The sequence below is a fragment of the Entelurus aequoreus genome, linkage group LG13 (assembly GCF_033978785.1).
Source record: "Entelurus aequoreus isolate RoL-2023_Sb linkage group LG13, RoL_Eaeq_v1.1, whole genome shotgun sequence".
Lineage (NCBI taxonomy): Eukaryota > Metazoa > Chordata > Actinopteri > Syngnathiformes > Syngnathidae > Entelurus > Entelurus aequoreus.
Genome location: NC_084743.1, coordinates 45,064,130 through 45,078,927, shown reverse-complemented (window position 1 = coordinate 45,078,927; position 14,798 = coordinate 45,064,130). Strand labels below are relative to the sequence as shown.

At 44.3% G+C, this 14,798-nt stretch overlaps 2 protein-coding genes across 2 annotated transcripts; both read left to right on the top strand.

Annotated features, from left to right (window-relative positions):
- The first annotated feature begins 8,393 nt into the window (after positions 1-8,393).
- On the top strand, positions 8,394-10,815 carry LOC133663021 (uncharacterized). Its single transcript, XM_062067202.1, has 4 exons — positions 8,394-8,573; positions 8,679-9,284; positions 10,622-10,747; positions 10,795-10,815. The coding sequence occupies exons 1-4, from the start codon at positions 8,493-8,495 to the stop codon at positions 10,813-10,815; spliced, it is 834 nt and encodes a 277-aa protein (XP_061923186.1). The 5' UTR covers positions 8,394-8,492.
- Positions 10,816-10,911: 96 nt separating this feature from the next.
- LOC133663868 (uncharacterized) lies at positions 10,912-13,472 on the top strand. Its single transcript, XM_062068581.1, has 2 exons — positions 10,912-11,537; positions 11,824-13,472. Exons 1-2 carry the CDS (start codon positions 11,256-11,258, stop codon positions 12,883-12,885), a joined length of 1,344 nt encoding a protein of 447 aa, XP_061924565.1. The 5' UTR covers positions 10,912-11,255; the 3' UTR covers positions 12,886-13,472.
- Positions 13,473-14,798: the final 1,326 nt, after the last annotated feature.

Below are 14,798 nucleotides of genomic sequence, written 5' to 3'. Positions count from 1 at the left end.
ATTACAATTCCCCCAAAGAAGGAGATGTTGATGTGGGAGCGTGCCAAGAGTGGGCCTCGTGGGGCCAACTACTGCGCCCTGGTGGAGGCTATGCCTGGTGCAGTCGGCGTGGCAAAATCACTGGTCGTGGTGAACAGAGGTAGGCTGCCCCTCCGTGTTTATAACCCCCATTCCTACAGTATTTCCTTAAAACGATTTGAGAAGCTAGGGCAGCTGTTCTGTGTTGATGATAGCGATGTGCATGGAGCTGAGGATCTGTGTTTGTCTCTAGTAGAGGAGGGTGTGGTAGAAGTGTCACTCACTGATGCCACAGCCCAAACCAATCCAGAACTGTCTCCAGATGTTAGGGATGTGAGTGATAGGCCGGATCTGTCTGAGCAGCAACAGGTGCAGCTACGCGCCCTGCTGGCGAAGTGGGAGAAGGTGTTTGCACAACATGAGGAGGACTTTGGAAGGACCAGTGTTGTGCAGTACAGGATCCTGACTGGAGATTCCGCCCTTACCATGGAGAGATACCGACCCATCCCGCCCCTGTTGTATAAGGAAGTGAAGACACTGCTTTCAGGTATGCTTGAACAGAGAGTGATATAGGAAAGCTGCAGTCCCTGGGCAGCGCCTATAGTGTTAGTCCGCAAAAAGGATGGGAGTTGGGGCTTTTGTGTAGACTACAGGAGGTTAAACTCAGTCACACATAAAGATGCCTTTCCGTTGCCCCGAATCGAAGAGACTAGGGCTGCGAATCTTTGGATGTCCCACGATTCGATTCAATATCGATTCTTAGTATTATGACAGTAGGGTATGTGTGTGTGGCCCTTTAATAGGTGACAGCATGTGAGGTGAGTGACGTCAGTGAGTGTGTGGGCGAGAGAAGAGAGGGAGCGGTAGCGTGAGTGCGGGCGGGGACTAGTTTGTTTTTGTGTAGGATGGACTCATCATTCACCCTAAAGTCGTCCGCTGTGGAGACCCACTGCCAGGTAAAGGAAAGGGTGTTGCCCCGAGCATACATCGGCCCTGGAGAAGTGTCTCCCCTGCGCTCTTCGACTACGGTCTGGGAGAAGGAAGCAGGAAAGGTGCAACATTGGCGACCACGAAGGGACACTCTCACATAAATGGAACGGCAGTGGTGAGCAAAGGACGATAAAATAAACTGCAGAGGTGAAAGCAAGCAGAAGAATAAGCCGAGAAGCTAATTGTTTACCTGCGTAAACTAGCCAAGATGGCGGATGCTAGCTGTCGTAGCCCGTGCGGTGCCGGCTATTCAAAGTCCAACCCGTTCGTGACGATGAACGACGGTGATGTGGAAGGGGAAACAGACTATGTGAGCGAAGAAAATGCAAGTTGTTATGGCATTTCTAGCCTGTCATATTGTGCGGATGAGCCTGCTGGAGTGAAGAATGCAGTGGCCGAGGTGCCACGTGAGCTCATTCGACCCAGTTCTCAAGCACAAACCCTTTCATAAAGTCCGGGGAGGACAGTGGCTGTCATCAACGCGACGTGGCTGACATTAAAAGTAACTCACGTTTTCACAAACACCAACCAGACAACATTATTCCACCACCTGCTGCTATTGCAACGCCACATTCAAATCCCTTTTCCCGGGCACACCAGGAGAGTTATATCCACAGCACTACCCAGACATGTGGCCCCCCAGCCCTCACTTGCCTCTGCCTGGACACAACATGCCCTTCTGCATCTAAAGACATTATTATGGACATTTGCCTGGGCCAGGGCACAGTCAGAGTGTCAAGCTAATGGGCTCTCTTCGCAAAAGTGAGCAGCCGGGATTACAAGGAGCCAAGCCATGCTCTGCTCTACATCAGCCTTCTTCAGAGAGTGAGGATGCCTATGATCCAAGGGAGAGAGTCCCCACCTTGAGACCCGGCCAGTATGATGGAACTACACCCTAGAAGGAGTTCCTGCACCGGTTTGAGAGTTGTGCTGAAGCTAACTACTGGTCCGTGAAGACAATGGCTGTTCAGCTGAAGTTCTGCCTGGTGGGTGCAGCTGAGGCCATCATCCACAGAAACCCCAGATCAGCCCAGTGGGGCTACTGCCGCCTGGTGGAGGAGATGGAAACGGCATATGGTCCCTCTTCACAGCATGCAGCTGCAGTGGCTATTGAATTAAGGCAACGTACCCGCAAACCGGGTGAAGCTCTTCATGTTTTGAGAGACGACATCTATGAGGGGGTGTCAGTAGCCTATAGCAACAGGACTGATGCTGAGCAGGATGCTATAGGAGTTGAAGTGTTCATTAATGCTCTGGGGGATGTGACACTGTACAGAAGCTCTTAGAGCAGCACCCCCAGACACTAGCCCAAGCATTTGACATTGCCCGTCGTTATGAAACCACAAGGCGAGCAGCATCATATGTGGCCGGCCTCATGCACCATGGAGCTTGTGACATAGCTGAACGCAGACCTCGTGCTGCCCTAATAAGAGAGGGTACAGAGGAGGAGGAATTAGGGCCTGCTACAGCGCCCCCATCAGCTGGTTTTAAGCATGAGTCCCCCAGCTGCAGTCACACACAATATAAAGGGAGGAGCCATAAAGACACTAAATGGGATGAGGTGCGGTGTCATAACTGTTCAGGCCTGGGTCACATGAAAAGAAATTGCCCCTCACCAAGAAAAACAGCCAGAGCTCAAGCTTCAACCATGTTCCCCCAAAGCTCAAAGTCTGCTATACTTCACCTTAAAGCACAAGGTCATGAAATGAGCATTCACATGGTTGTGTATGGGTTAGAAGTGTGTGCTGTTTTGGACAGTGGAGCGCGGAAAAGTGTTTTTCCTCTGCGTCATTATGACGCTATCCATCTGGATGTCCGTCCTCCACTTCAGTTGTCCGCCCTGGAGACTCTGATCAGTGTTGGGCCTGGCGATATACCTGTGCTTGGTGAAGCTCACATACCTGTCCTGATCAACAACCGTCAGGTGAGCATCTGCTTCCTGGTTGCTGATATAGCTGGGGACGAGGCCCTCCTGGGCCGCCCATTCCTAACCCAAGCTCAGGCCCGTCTCGACTTTGGAAATCATCGGATCGTGCTTTTCGGGGAAGAAGTACCTTATTTTGACTCCACAAATAAACCAAAGGCGCACGCAGTGAGAGTGGCCCGGATTGTGGTGCTGGAGGCTGGGCAGGAGTATGTGGTAAAAGGCAATATCCACCTTAAAGATCCCATTAAAGGAGAATTAATGCTGAGCCTCACTAAAGGCTTCGTTGAAAAGCACAGACTGTTAGTGGCCCGAACCTAGTGGACGTTCACCCCCATATAACCATGCCCCTTCGCATCTTCAATCCCGGCAGCAGTGCCGTAACCATCAGAAAGGGGGCCATGGTGGGGTTCCTCCAACCAGCAAAGGTTATTCAGTCTGCAAACACTGTGGACTACAAACAGCCTGAACAGGCTGCCAACAACCCTCCCTCTGTTCCCCAGCACCTACAAGATCTCTATGCCGAGAGCGCTACTGAACTTAACAAAGAGGAGCAACTGCAGCTAGCGCAGCTGCTGTGTACTTAAAGCAACGTGTTCTCCACCGGATTCGCTGACCTGGGCAGGACCACCCTTGTTCAACATGACATTGTAACCTTGCCAGGCGTCCCGGTCAAACAACCACCACGCCGATTGGCGTCAGAGAAGCAACAGGATGCTGACCAACAGATACAACAGAGCCTGGAGGCGCGCCGCAGCAACAGCAGCTGGGCTTCACCCATAGTGATGGTGCGTAAAAAAGATGGAACGTACCGTCTCTGTATAGACTATAGAGCACTTAATGACTGCACAGTTAAAGACGCATATCCTCTTCCCCGCATCCAGGATATGCTGGACACCCTCTCTGCTGCCAAGTGGTTCAGCACACTGGACCTTGCGGCGGGTTACTGGCAAGTTGAACTGACCCCGAGAGCACGCAAAGCAGCAGCCTTCTGCACCGAAAATGGACTGTTTGAATGGAATGTCATGCCATTTGGACTGTGTAATGCTCCAGCGACATTTCAGCGCTTGATGGACCGTGTGCTGGCTGGCATGCAGTGGGAGACCTGCCTTGTATATCTGGATGACATCATTGTTCTGGACAGCAACGCGCCACAGATGTTGCAGCGCCTGGGGCAGGTTTTCAGTCGCCTCCACCAGGCTAAACTGAAACTAAAACCGTCAAAATGCTGCCTCTTCCGCCGCCAAGTGGCCTACCTGGGTCACATTGTCTCAGAGAACGGTGTGGCTACTGACCAAGGCAAAGTCTGGAAGGTGCAGGAGTGGCAAACACCATCGTCGCTCAAAGATGTCCGCCGTTTTGTTGGCCTCGCGTCTTACTATCGTAGGTTCATTAAAAACTTTGCCTGTATTGCAGAGCCTCTCCATGCCCTGACCAAGAAACATGTCCAGTTTCGTTAGTCTGAGGAATGCCAGGTGGCATTTGATGATCTCAAAAGTCGGCTAATAATGGCGCCGATCCTGGTGTATCCGCTTGACCAGGGCGACATGATACTGGACACAGACGCCAGCGACGTCGACGTCGGCATCGGCGCTGTCCTCTCGCAAGTTCAACAAGGCGTGGAACGTGTGCTCGCCTATGGGAGCCACAAGCTGTCCAAAACTGAACAAAATTACTGCACTACCCGGAGAGATCTGCTAGCCGTGGTGGATTATACATCCCACTTCCGCCAGTATCTCCTGGGGAGGCGTTTGACTGTTCGCACCGATCACAGTAGCCTCCGGTGGCTCATTAGAATGAAGGAACCTGAGGGACAACTCGCCAGGTGGCTCGAAAGACTCGGCGAATACAACTTTGAGATCGTCCATCGCCCTGGCCAGCTTCACGGCAACGCAGACAGCCTCTCCCGGAGACCTTGCTGTCAGTCCTGCCCTTGTAAGCTCCAGAACCCTTCTATTCCTCAGTTGACTTGTACTCTGACATCAACCAGGCGATGCTGAGTCCAGTGGGGGTAGACAAGGCCCCGCCAGCTGACTGGGATAACTTAAAAGTCCCCAGAGAAAATATTGCTGGGTGACAGTCTCACCATGCAGCCCAGCCACAAAAACGTATTGGAGTCAGTGGAAACGCCTCTACATCAAAGACGGTATACTAGTGAGACGGTTCTATTGCCTGGACGACACCCAATTATATCCACAAGTGGTGCTGCCCCGCATTTTCCGGGCCGACATCATGAGACAGATGCATGACGGACAGGTTGGTGGACACTTTGGGGTTGAGCGCACTGTAGCACGGCTGCAGACTTCTGGTACAGAATGCGGGAGGATGTCGCTCTGTGGTGTAATACCTGCACCAGCTGCGCATCAAAAGACAGGCCACGGAAGACACCACAAGCCCCCATGGGTACCGTTCGAGTCGGAGCCCTTATGGAACGCATTGCTTTGGATATTATGGGACCGTTGAATGAAACTGAGCGCAAAAACAGATATGTATTAGTGATACAGGACTATTTTACAAAATGGGTCGAAGCTTTTCCCATTCCTTATGAACAAGCCGTAACTGTGGCTGAAGTGCTTGCCTCTGAGTGGGTGTGTCGCTATGGAGCCCCACAGACACTGCACAGTGATCAAGGTAGGAACTTTGAGTCGGAGGTGTTCCAAGATATGTGCGTGCTGTTTGGAATCGACACAACACACACAACTCCTTTTCGTCCTCAATCTGACGGACAGGTTGAAAGGTTCAACGCCACTCTACAAAAGATCCTGGCCACGACAGCCGAGCGTTGCCACTGTGACTGGGATTTAATGATTCCCTACGCTGTCATGGCTTACAGGGCAACAAAGCACAGTTCAACTGGTTTCACTCCAAACTACATGATGTTTGGCCGGGAAGTGAGCGAGCCAGTGGACCTGGTATCCGGCCTGCCACCGGACCCTGAACCAGCTCCCTCGGGCCTGGCCTTTGTCCAGCACCTTCGAGAGCGACTAGAGCTGGCGCACCAAATCACCAGAGATGCTCTCGGAGAATCTTTAAAACGTGCAAAGATACAATATGACAAGAACTGCTACCGCACACATTACAACATTGGTGATGCTGTGTGGTACCTCATCAAAAGAACAAGGCAATCCAAGAACAAAGTGAGGAAGTTCCTCCCGTCTTACGAGGGGCCATTCTTCGTGTTGGGTCAGTTGGACGACCTGGTCTATCGAATCCAGAAAGGGCCGAGAACTAAGGTAAAGGTAGTTCACCACGATCAGCTAAAGCCTTATCGCTGCCGTGACCCACTGGACAACACCTGGGTCCTGGAGCAAGCACAGAGCTGGACACCAATGGAGGTGTCACCCCCGGACGATGTCGATCCTGCTGACTCTTTACTGGGTCTGTGTAACGCAGGTGTCAAATTCATACCTTTTTGAATTTGACCGGTGTGCTCTTGCCTGCTATTTACTCTTTGAGCGCTGTGCGTGCTTCCTGGTCACGTGACCGCCGCGGTCCAATTGGCTGGGCTTATAAGCCGGTAGCAGACAGACCGATTGTATGCTCGAGGTAGGGTTTTATTCTTGTTTTCACCTGTAATATTGTGCTGACTGAGTATAAACTAAAATGCCTACTTTGTAACTTTATAGAGCCGACTACCAGCGCCAGAGTTTTTTTCTCATTAAGCTGTGTGTGACGGTAGAAGAGTTGGTGAGTCCATATTTATGAACATAGCACCTTTAGCATTTATCTTTCTTCGATTGTTTTCATTGCAACAGTCTTTGTAGCATATTCTCAATCGTCCATATACAAGGTTTATGATTTAAACCTTTGATAACTATTTGTGTATTGAATGTACTATTAAATGTGTTTTGATAATAAGCACGTTTAGTGCACTGATTGTTTTGTATAGGTCATATTTATGCTGCTAATAGTTATTTTGGCATTTTATTGCATATTGTGATTCTGACATGTATTGATTTATATTGTACAATATTGAGCAAAGAACTAGAACATATTCTGGATACTTTATAATACAATTAGTGTTATTTAAAGAAGAAATTTTGTGTACACATGGATTTATAAGAATGTTCCTGGCTCTTACACAGGCCAGGCTTCTTTTTTTTTTTTGATGGCGAGCTAAAGAAAGAAGAATCTAGTCCAAGGACTGGTTTTGGAAGATTTAACCCAGGAACCACCACCTGTTCTGTCTGGGCGGGTAGGAGGCTCTCGAGCCGACCCTTTACATTTTTTTCCCCCATCTTTAACCAGCAGTACATGGATTGTACTGCCATCCTTTTTTTTCCACGAACTCTAAGTCTGAACTGAGCTTTATTCAGATCCAGAGACATTAATTAATGAAATTTGAATTGCGTATATATGTATATAGTCACTGTTGTTTTCCAGATTACTTTCCTGTTGAATGGCCATTCAACATATTGTGTGTGTATATATCTGCTGTCCCTCACAAATTGTTTAATACACGGTGTTAACCAACCTGCAATTTGAGCTTTGCCTTCTCTCTCCAAGTCGAAACCCTAGTCTTTTGTTCCTAGCCCATAAAACCCCATATTTATTGCATTGATTGTAGCACGGATTGGTTACATCTGCCTCAGCTCTTTTCTGGCGCCGACGCTGATGACAGCTGCAGCTTCCCATCATCGGATACAGCCGTGGGTATTCATGTGGCTTCTCACCCTTCCACCACTCAGCTTGGCTCTCCCGTTCCGGTGGACTTAGAGGACAGTGGGGGTGGTGCAGCAGTGTCACATCCTCAGAACCCTCGTTCTCAAAGGCCCCACCGTAGGCGTAGATCACCAGCAAAGTTTGGTGAGTGGGTGGCTCACTGAGTGCCGAATTCATGTACAGTTGAAAAAAAAGGGGGGTTGCTTACTGCCTTATGTTTTGTATTTCCCTTTAAAAGGCAAAAAGGTTTTATAGGGTTTTTTTATTGTATGACCTGTTCAAGCTAATAGTATTTTTCTATACGTAAAAAAAAAAAAAGAGGCAACTTGAGATTGGTTGGTGTATGCACAATGCGTAATAGGCAATTGGTGTATGTTTCTGTGAATATTTGGAGTTATTACAGGGGACTCAGTTACGGAGCCCCTAAAGGGACATGGGATTTTTTTTTTTTTTAGACATGTATCTCGTGGCCACGAGAAAGTATCTCGTGGCCACGAGAAACTTTCTCGTGGCCACGAGAAACTTTTTATAAAAAAAAAAAATAAAAAAAAAAAAAATTTTTTTTTTTTTTTTTTTAATAAAAAGTTTCTCGTGCGCACGAGAAACTTTCTCGAGGCCACGAGAAACTTTCTCGAGGCCACGAGAAACTTTCTCGAGGCCACGAGAAACTTTCTCGAGGCCACGAGAAACTTTCTCGAGGCCACGAGAAACTTTCTCGAGGCCACGAGAAACTTTGGATGCGTGCGCACGAGAGAGCATATTGGATGCATGCGCGTGGTTTGAGGTGCGTGTTAAAATGGCAGTTTAGAAGTTAATTCGGCTCTATTTCCAACAAAAACGTTCCCTCCCCCATAATCTCCCGTTGCTCAGCAGTTTTGCTCCCTTTTATTAAAAAAAGATGGCTGCAGTAGATTTATTCATGTTCCTTCAAATGCGGAATATACCTGAAAGTGTCATCAACAAACTAAAAGAAGACAAGGTGAGGATATTTTTTAACTATTATATAAAGTAAAAAATTGCCTACTTTTAATGTTGCTATTTTACTGTAGAAAATACCATTTAGCAAAAGTTTTGCTTTTTACAGATCGACACCAATGTCATAGGCATTATGACAGATAAGGAGTTAAGCAAGTATATCGAAAGATATGGGGATCGACTTGCGCTCAGAGCATTTTGCCGTCAAAGAACTGTGACAAACGAAGAGTCGGGAGGAGCAGAGACAGTGAAGTCCTCCCTCATGCAGAAATTAAGAGACAGGTTAAGAACTCCTAACACTGGCATACAAGGCACCGCTACTGGCCAAAAAAATGCAGCCAAAATCACCCGGCGGGTTGAAATGGGATGGCTCCACTTTGAGAGTGGAATGTATCACCAGGTTAGAACGAGAAAAGGAGGAGGAACACGGAATCTGTCCGTCCAGAAATCAGTGACTATGGGTGAACTGTTGGAGACAGGCAAATGCTTGTTTTTTGCAAATGGGCATTCATCAAAAGGACTGATGGAAGACTTCGAGTTTGACATTTGTGATTACAGTCACAGTCCTGTGCCCCGGGAAGTCACGGTGGGCCAGCTGTACGAACAGACTAAACTAAAAATGCTACGCATCTACACAGCCACCAAGTCTAACAAGATTATACTTCTCTCTGATGAATCATCGGACTTCGAGCCAACACAGAAAAGGCCACTGAAGGTAATTTATCCTCTGCCACATTTGTGATATCAATACATATGCTACTGTAGGTATTCCATTTATATTGATTGCATGCGTCGCCAGGCTCTGCTTTTTATCCATAGACTTATCAGATTTATTTTTTTATTATCTATAGCAGGGGTGTCAAAAGTGTGGCCCGCAGGCCATTTGCGGACCACAGCTAATGTTTTAAAGGCCCACGGCACATTCTAAAAATACTATTAAAATAAACAAAAACATAACAAAAGTGGAATGAAAAAGCTTAGAGGTGAAATGTCATTTAGAAAAAGTTGCAATGGTGACTAATAAAACAAAGATGTTTCTTTCTTTAAAACTGTCATTGCTCAAAACATAATATTCAATCAAAATTAATGTTATTATGAATTATTGACCTATCCAAGGCAGCTGAGATAGGCTCCAGCACCCCCCGTGATCCAGAAAGGGACAAGCGGTAGAAAATGGATGGATGGATGGATGTTTGCCATAAAAAAACATAGTTTTCTTTGACAAAAAGGGTATAGAACAAACAAACAAAACAACATTAAAAAAACTTAGAAATGAGGGATACATCTGAAGTTAATGTAGACTAGAGATTTAAGCGTAAATAAAAAATGTATGTATGCCCTGGCACACCATCATCATCATTTCATGACCCAAGCAAAAAAGTTTTTACACTTTTATACTGAAATAAATACACCTACGACTTATTAAATAATAATACAGAAAACAATAAAGTTTGAATCCATGAAGGAAAGAAGAAAGTGAATGAATGTTTATAACTGAATACATTTACATATGCATTAAAATGTGTTTTCTTTTGTATTATTTTTTTAATGAATTAAGTAACGTTTATAACAACCTTTTTCCAAAACACAATATACAATATGTCATCTGAGAAACTGACATTGTAAAAAAAAAAATTAATTTCAGTAGGCCATTAAGGGCTTGAAATTCAAATAGCTTTCAAATGACAAAACTTCAACTCACGCACAGGATAATACATACATTTGTAATTTGTTTTGAAAAGCTTACAAAAAAGTGGAACCCCAAAAATTTAGTGTGGGACCCCATTTTGAAAATTCTTAGCGCCAACACTGATTATGGTTGTGTACCACACCTGTCTCATATGCACAGGTATGATGGATATGATGTTGATACATATTTATTGTTCTCAAATATTAGCCAATTTAATAAGTTTCACCTTTGCTTTCTTACCTGTGCTGCTATTCAATGTGACCTGTACTTTCACAGATGTCATTTATTTTTTAGGATAAATCTATTGTCTTATTTCTATGTCAAGTCTATAAGCTCACAATTTGCTGCTCACCTTTTTATAGGCTAGGACAATGAAGACACGATCCTTGAGGAACAAGACCAGGAGACTCAATCAAGTGGATCATCCAGAGAGCTCCTCTGATTTAGATCTGGCTCCCAGTGGCTCAATGCAGCAAAACCATCAACAAGTAAGCACTTGTATTGCATTTTTATGGAACCAGTCTGTGCTAAACAGTACATAACTTGTGTTGTCTGAAGATTTTATTGTACCAAAATGTTCAGTATTCTTTAAAATTCAAACATATTTTTATAGTTATAGTTTTCTGTAGTGTCATTTAAATCAAATCTGCGCTGAGCTATATTTATTATAAATCACAGGTGAAATATATGAGGACACAGAAATGGCCTTTAAGAAACCATAATTTATAGTTTTAAATCTGCAGTTAAGATGGAAATCTGCGAACGCTTTGAGTTTAATCCTACATTAAGTAAAAATGCATACACCAAATAATTTACTCAGGTGCAGAGTGTTATAGTCACATGAATATACATAGCAGCTTGGATGAGATTATTCAAACTATAGATAATATAATAATTACACAAATAATAATACATTTGTTTGTTTTCTTGGTTTTTATATTAAATTATCAATAGAGAGGAGAGACAATCAGCCATTCAAGATCAGCAACTCCTGAGATGGGTAACACAGAGCTCCTGCATCCACGACCTACTGAGGATGTTGGCAGTCATACTCAGCAGTCAACAAGAAGGCATGGATCTGAAGATGACTGTTTAACGCCTGTGCCAAATCAAGATGCAGACCTGTTGTTAAGTGATGTCTCAGATTCCGCTCTTAATCCTGCCATTCCACAATCTCTTGAGGACTCTGAAGTGAAGTTTGGACCCACTGTTGGTGATGATAGTGATACTCAAGACACCACTCTTCCCTGGAATCCAGATGACTTGAGCAGCATGCAGGTACAATGTAGCACTAACGTTTTACAGTCCTGTAAAATTATTACATTTTACATTTATAAAATGTACAAAAACTGTAACGTTACCATCCGAAAATCTTTCACCCTAAGCTTATGTTTTTAGATTAATTTTTCATCCAAACATTCCAAATCTCATTTGCCACAACATTATCACCATTTTTGCATGCTAATTGATACATTGATTGTCAAAATCTTTGATTATTTTCTGTTCACTGAAGGATTAATCAATCAATAATCACACCTAATTACCTTTTTAAAATATCTTGCAGCATTCTACAATCAATGATGGTCCTGTATCATCAAGCAGTCTTCCAGCATCACCAGATCCATTTGACCAAGAAATCCTTATTTTGAAATTAAGACGAGTAAACATAGTTGATGATGTCCTTAATGTCTTCATGGATCCAAAAGTACTGAATGCTAGTCTAAGAATGGAGTTTACAAATGAGAAAGCTATGGACAGTGATGGTGTGTCAAGAGAGGCGTACTCTGCATTCTGGGACCACTTCTTGGACCAGTGTGAGGGGGAAGATGAACGAGTACCCAGGCTACGACCAGACTATTCTGAGAAGAAATGGCAAGCTCTCGGAAGAGTGTGGTTGAAAGGATACCTGGACCACAAAATCCTACCAATCAGACTGTCACCAGCCTTTGTTCTTGCTTGTTGTAAAGGAGTTAGCTCAGTGGATGAAGAACTATTGATGATGTCATTTGCCAGATTTCTTTCAGAGAATGAGCGTGTGTCGCTTGAAAAAGCACTACAGGGTACCATTGATGAAACTGTTGAGGAGGACTTACTTGATGTCTTCTCCAGAATGGGCTCACACTGCCTTCCCCCTAAAAACAATTTACGGGCTGCTATTTTAACAATGGCACACAAAGCTCTTCTTCAAGAGCCAAAGTTCATAATTGATTGTTTCCACTCCAGTGTTCATAATGCTATGCCAATGCTCATAACCAAAGACAACATAATGGAGCTATATGAATCTAAGAGGCCAACTAACAAGAAAGTGGCCCAGATGATAAAACCATCATTTGAAAGCCTAAATCCACAAGAGCAGACTGCTCTTAACCACCTGCTACGGTATGTGAGAAGCATCGACCAAAGAAAATTGGAGATCTTCTTACGCTTCTGCACAGGATCTACTGTGCTGTGCAAAGACACAATTGAAGTAATTTTTAACACATTGTGTGGTTTAAGTCGCAGGCCTGTAGCACACACGTGTGGAGCAGTTCTTGAGTTACCATGCACTTACAGCACATACCCTGAGTTTCGCAAAGAATTTGATAATGTCTTGTCTGGCGACTGCTTCACAATGGATATTGTGTAGTGAATGGAAAGCACATCTATCTTCTACACTGAGGTTATTATGGCATTTGTCTGATGCAAAACTGTTTCTACAGATTTCCATTTATTGTTCTTATTAAAACAGAGACCGTTTACATTTCTTAAATTGTTTTATTTTCTTATTTTTTCTTTAAATTGTTAGTACATTGAGATTCAATTTTTTTCCACAAGACAGTTTAAGTTTAATAATTTTGATAAGTCAGCAGGGTCTGTTCTCATAGGTGAAAGTCCCCTTTTGTACAAATATTACATTTTCTCATGTGCATCTTTTATACAATTGTGACTCTGAATGATGTTCAGAATTTTTGTCATCATTCAACAAAGAAATTCCTGTTCAATGCAAGTACAATACATTTCATATGGTTGTTAAGTTCTGTTGATTTCCTCTTTCATGTCCTGCTTTGTTTCTCTTTGTAGTCAGTGTGGATATAGTGACATATCAATCCTATTTGCACCTCAGTTTTGCTGCAAAATGTTCTTAATGTTTGTGGCATAGCACTGTTCAAGTGTAGTCAGTGTGGACATGTTGTAGCCCTGAATAATCTGAATAAAATTTAATCTCAAATTAGAGAGCAGATGTTATCTCATTCCTCAGGTGCAGGTACAGATCCAATGCTTGATAAGCATCAGCTGGAAGATGCAGCCGTGACTCTGCCATCAGAATGTTGCAGATGTTGTAGATGTCTGTGTCACATGGCACTGCTGGTCGAAATGTGCAGTTACTCTGACACAACTGTACATCAGCTCTCTCCACTGGGGAAATGCAATCACAAGTTGTGTAGAGTTCTGGGAACATGTACATGATTCGGGGGCGACCACTGGGCACCCTGTCATTCTTTGATGGTCTGATGACATGTGCATCCCACACATTGATGGTCTCGTCTAATTCATCCTGGAAAAATAGTACAGAGAGAAAGAAAAGTAAATTAATATGCAATTTGTTATTCTCATCATGTGCTCTTTAATTTAGTTATGAGATGACTTGAAAAAATCTATGTTAAATCTTGAGGTTTTTGATAAAGTTAGGAGAAAATGAGTGGAAAAGGGCAAGCATAAATACATAAATTAATAAACATAAATGAATAAAACAGTGTTTGCTGCCCACTATGCTTGTACTGGGGGGGGGGGGGGACAGGACAGATTAGGGCTACCAAATCCCCCCCCCCCCCCCCCCCCCCGACACTGATGATGAATTAATATGGTATCGTAGGACACCAATAACAGTAATTAAGAAGACACATGGACATGATGCTAATATTCACACCCACTGTCTGCTCATGGAAGGATGTTAAAAGAAAAAAACGAACATTTGTGGGCCTCAATTTAGGATGAAAATGTTGTAATTCAGTAGTTTTTCCATTAGATGGCACTGTTGTACTGTTGATTCATTCCATCTCTGCAGACTGCTTGGAAAAAATAGATAAAACAATGCATTGTCGCTTACCTGAATGAAGCTCATAAAGCAGAACTGAATTAGACCTCGGTCCAAGTATGTACCACCGAACAAACCACGGTCCTTCAGGTCAGTGAACATAGAGATGTAGAATTCCATTGATTCTCTTCTGAGGAAACCCCACCAACTCTCTATGCGCTGATTTGCTGTGCTTGCCCCTTCAATGTAGCTGTCAATACCAGAGCCGTCATGAATGTTGCGACGGAGAAAACGCTGAAAGTCTCAGACTTTAACATTTTCAGTGCCCCGATCGCCCCTGACAATCCTCGGACAACCACCAAATTTCTTCACTGCCTCCATATAGTAGCCTCCAATGACTGTTGGGTCACTGTTGGTCGTAAATGCATTCATCCAGATAATTTTCCGTGAAAATCCGTCAATACAGCCGTTTATACAGATACCAAATGGTTTCAGTTTGTCATAAGAGTCAAAGTGCCAAATAT

Excerpts from the sequence above, each read along its gene's own strand:
- LOC133663868 (XM_062068581.1), top strand. The coding sequence starts at position 11,256 with ATGGGTAACACAGAGCTCCTGCATCCACGACCTACTGAGGATGTTGGC. Across the intron at positions 11,538-11,823 it reads ATGACTTGAGCAGCATGCAG|CATTCTACAATCAATGATGG; the intron begins GTACAATGTAGC and ends AATATCTTGCAG.
- LOC133663021 (XM_062067202.1), top strand. The coding sequence starts at position 8,493 with ATGGCTGCAGTAGATTTATTCATGTTCCTTCAAATGCGGAATATACCT. Across the intron at positions 8,574-8,678 it reads ACAAACTAAAAGAAGACAAG|ATCGACACCAATGTCATAGG; the intron begins GTGAGGATATTT and ends TGCTTTTTACAG. Across the intron at positions 10,748-10,794 it reads TGCAGCAAAACCATCAACAA|TACATAACTTGTGTTGTCTG; the intron begins GTAAGCACTTGT and ends TGTGCTAAACAG.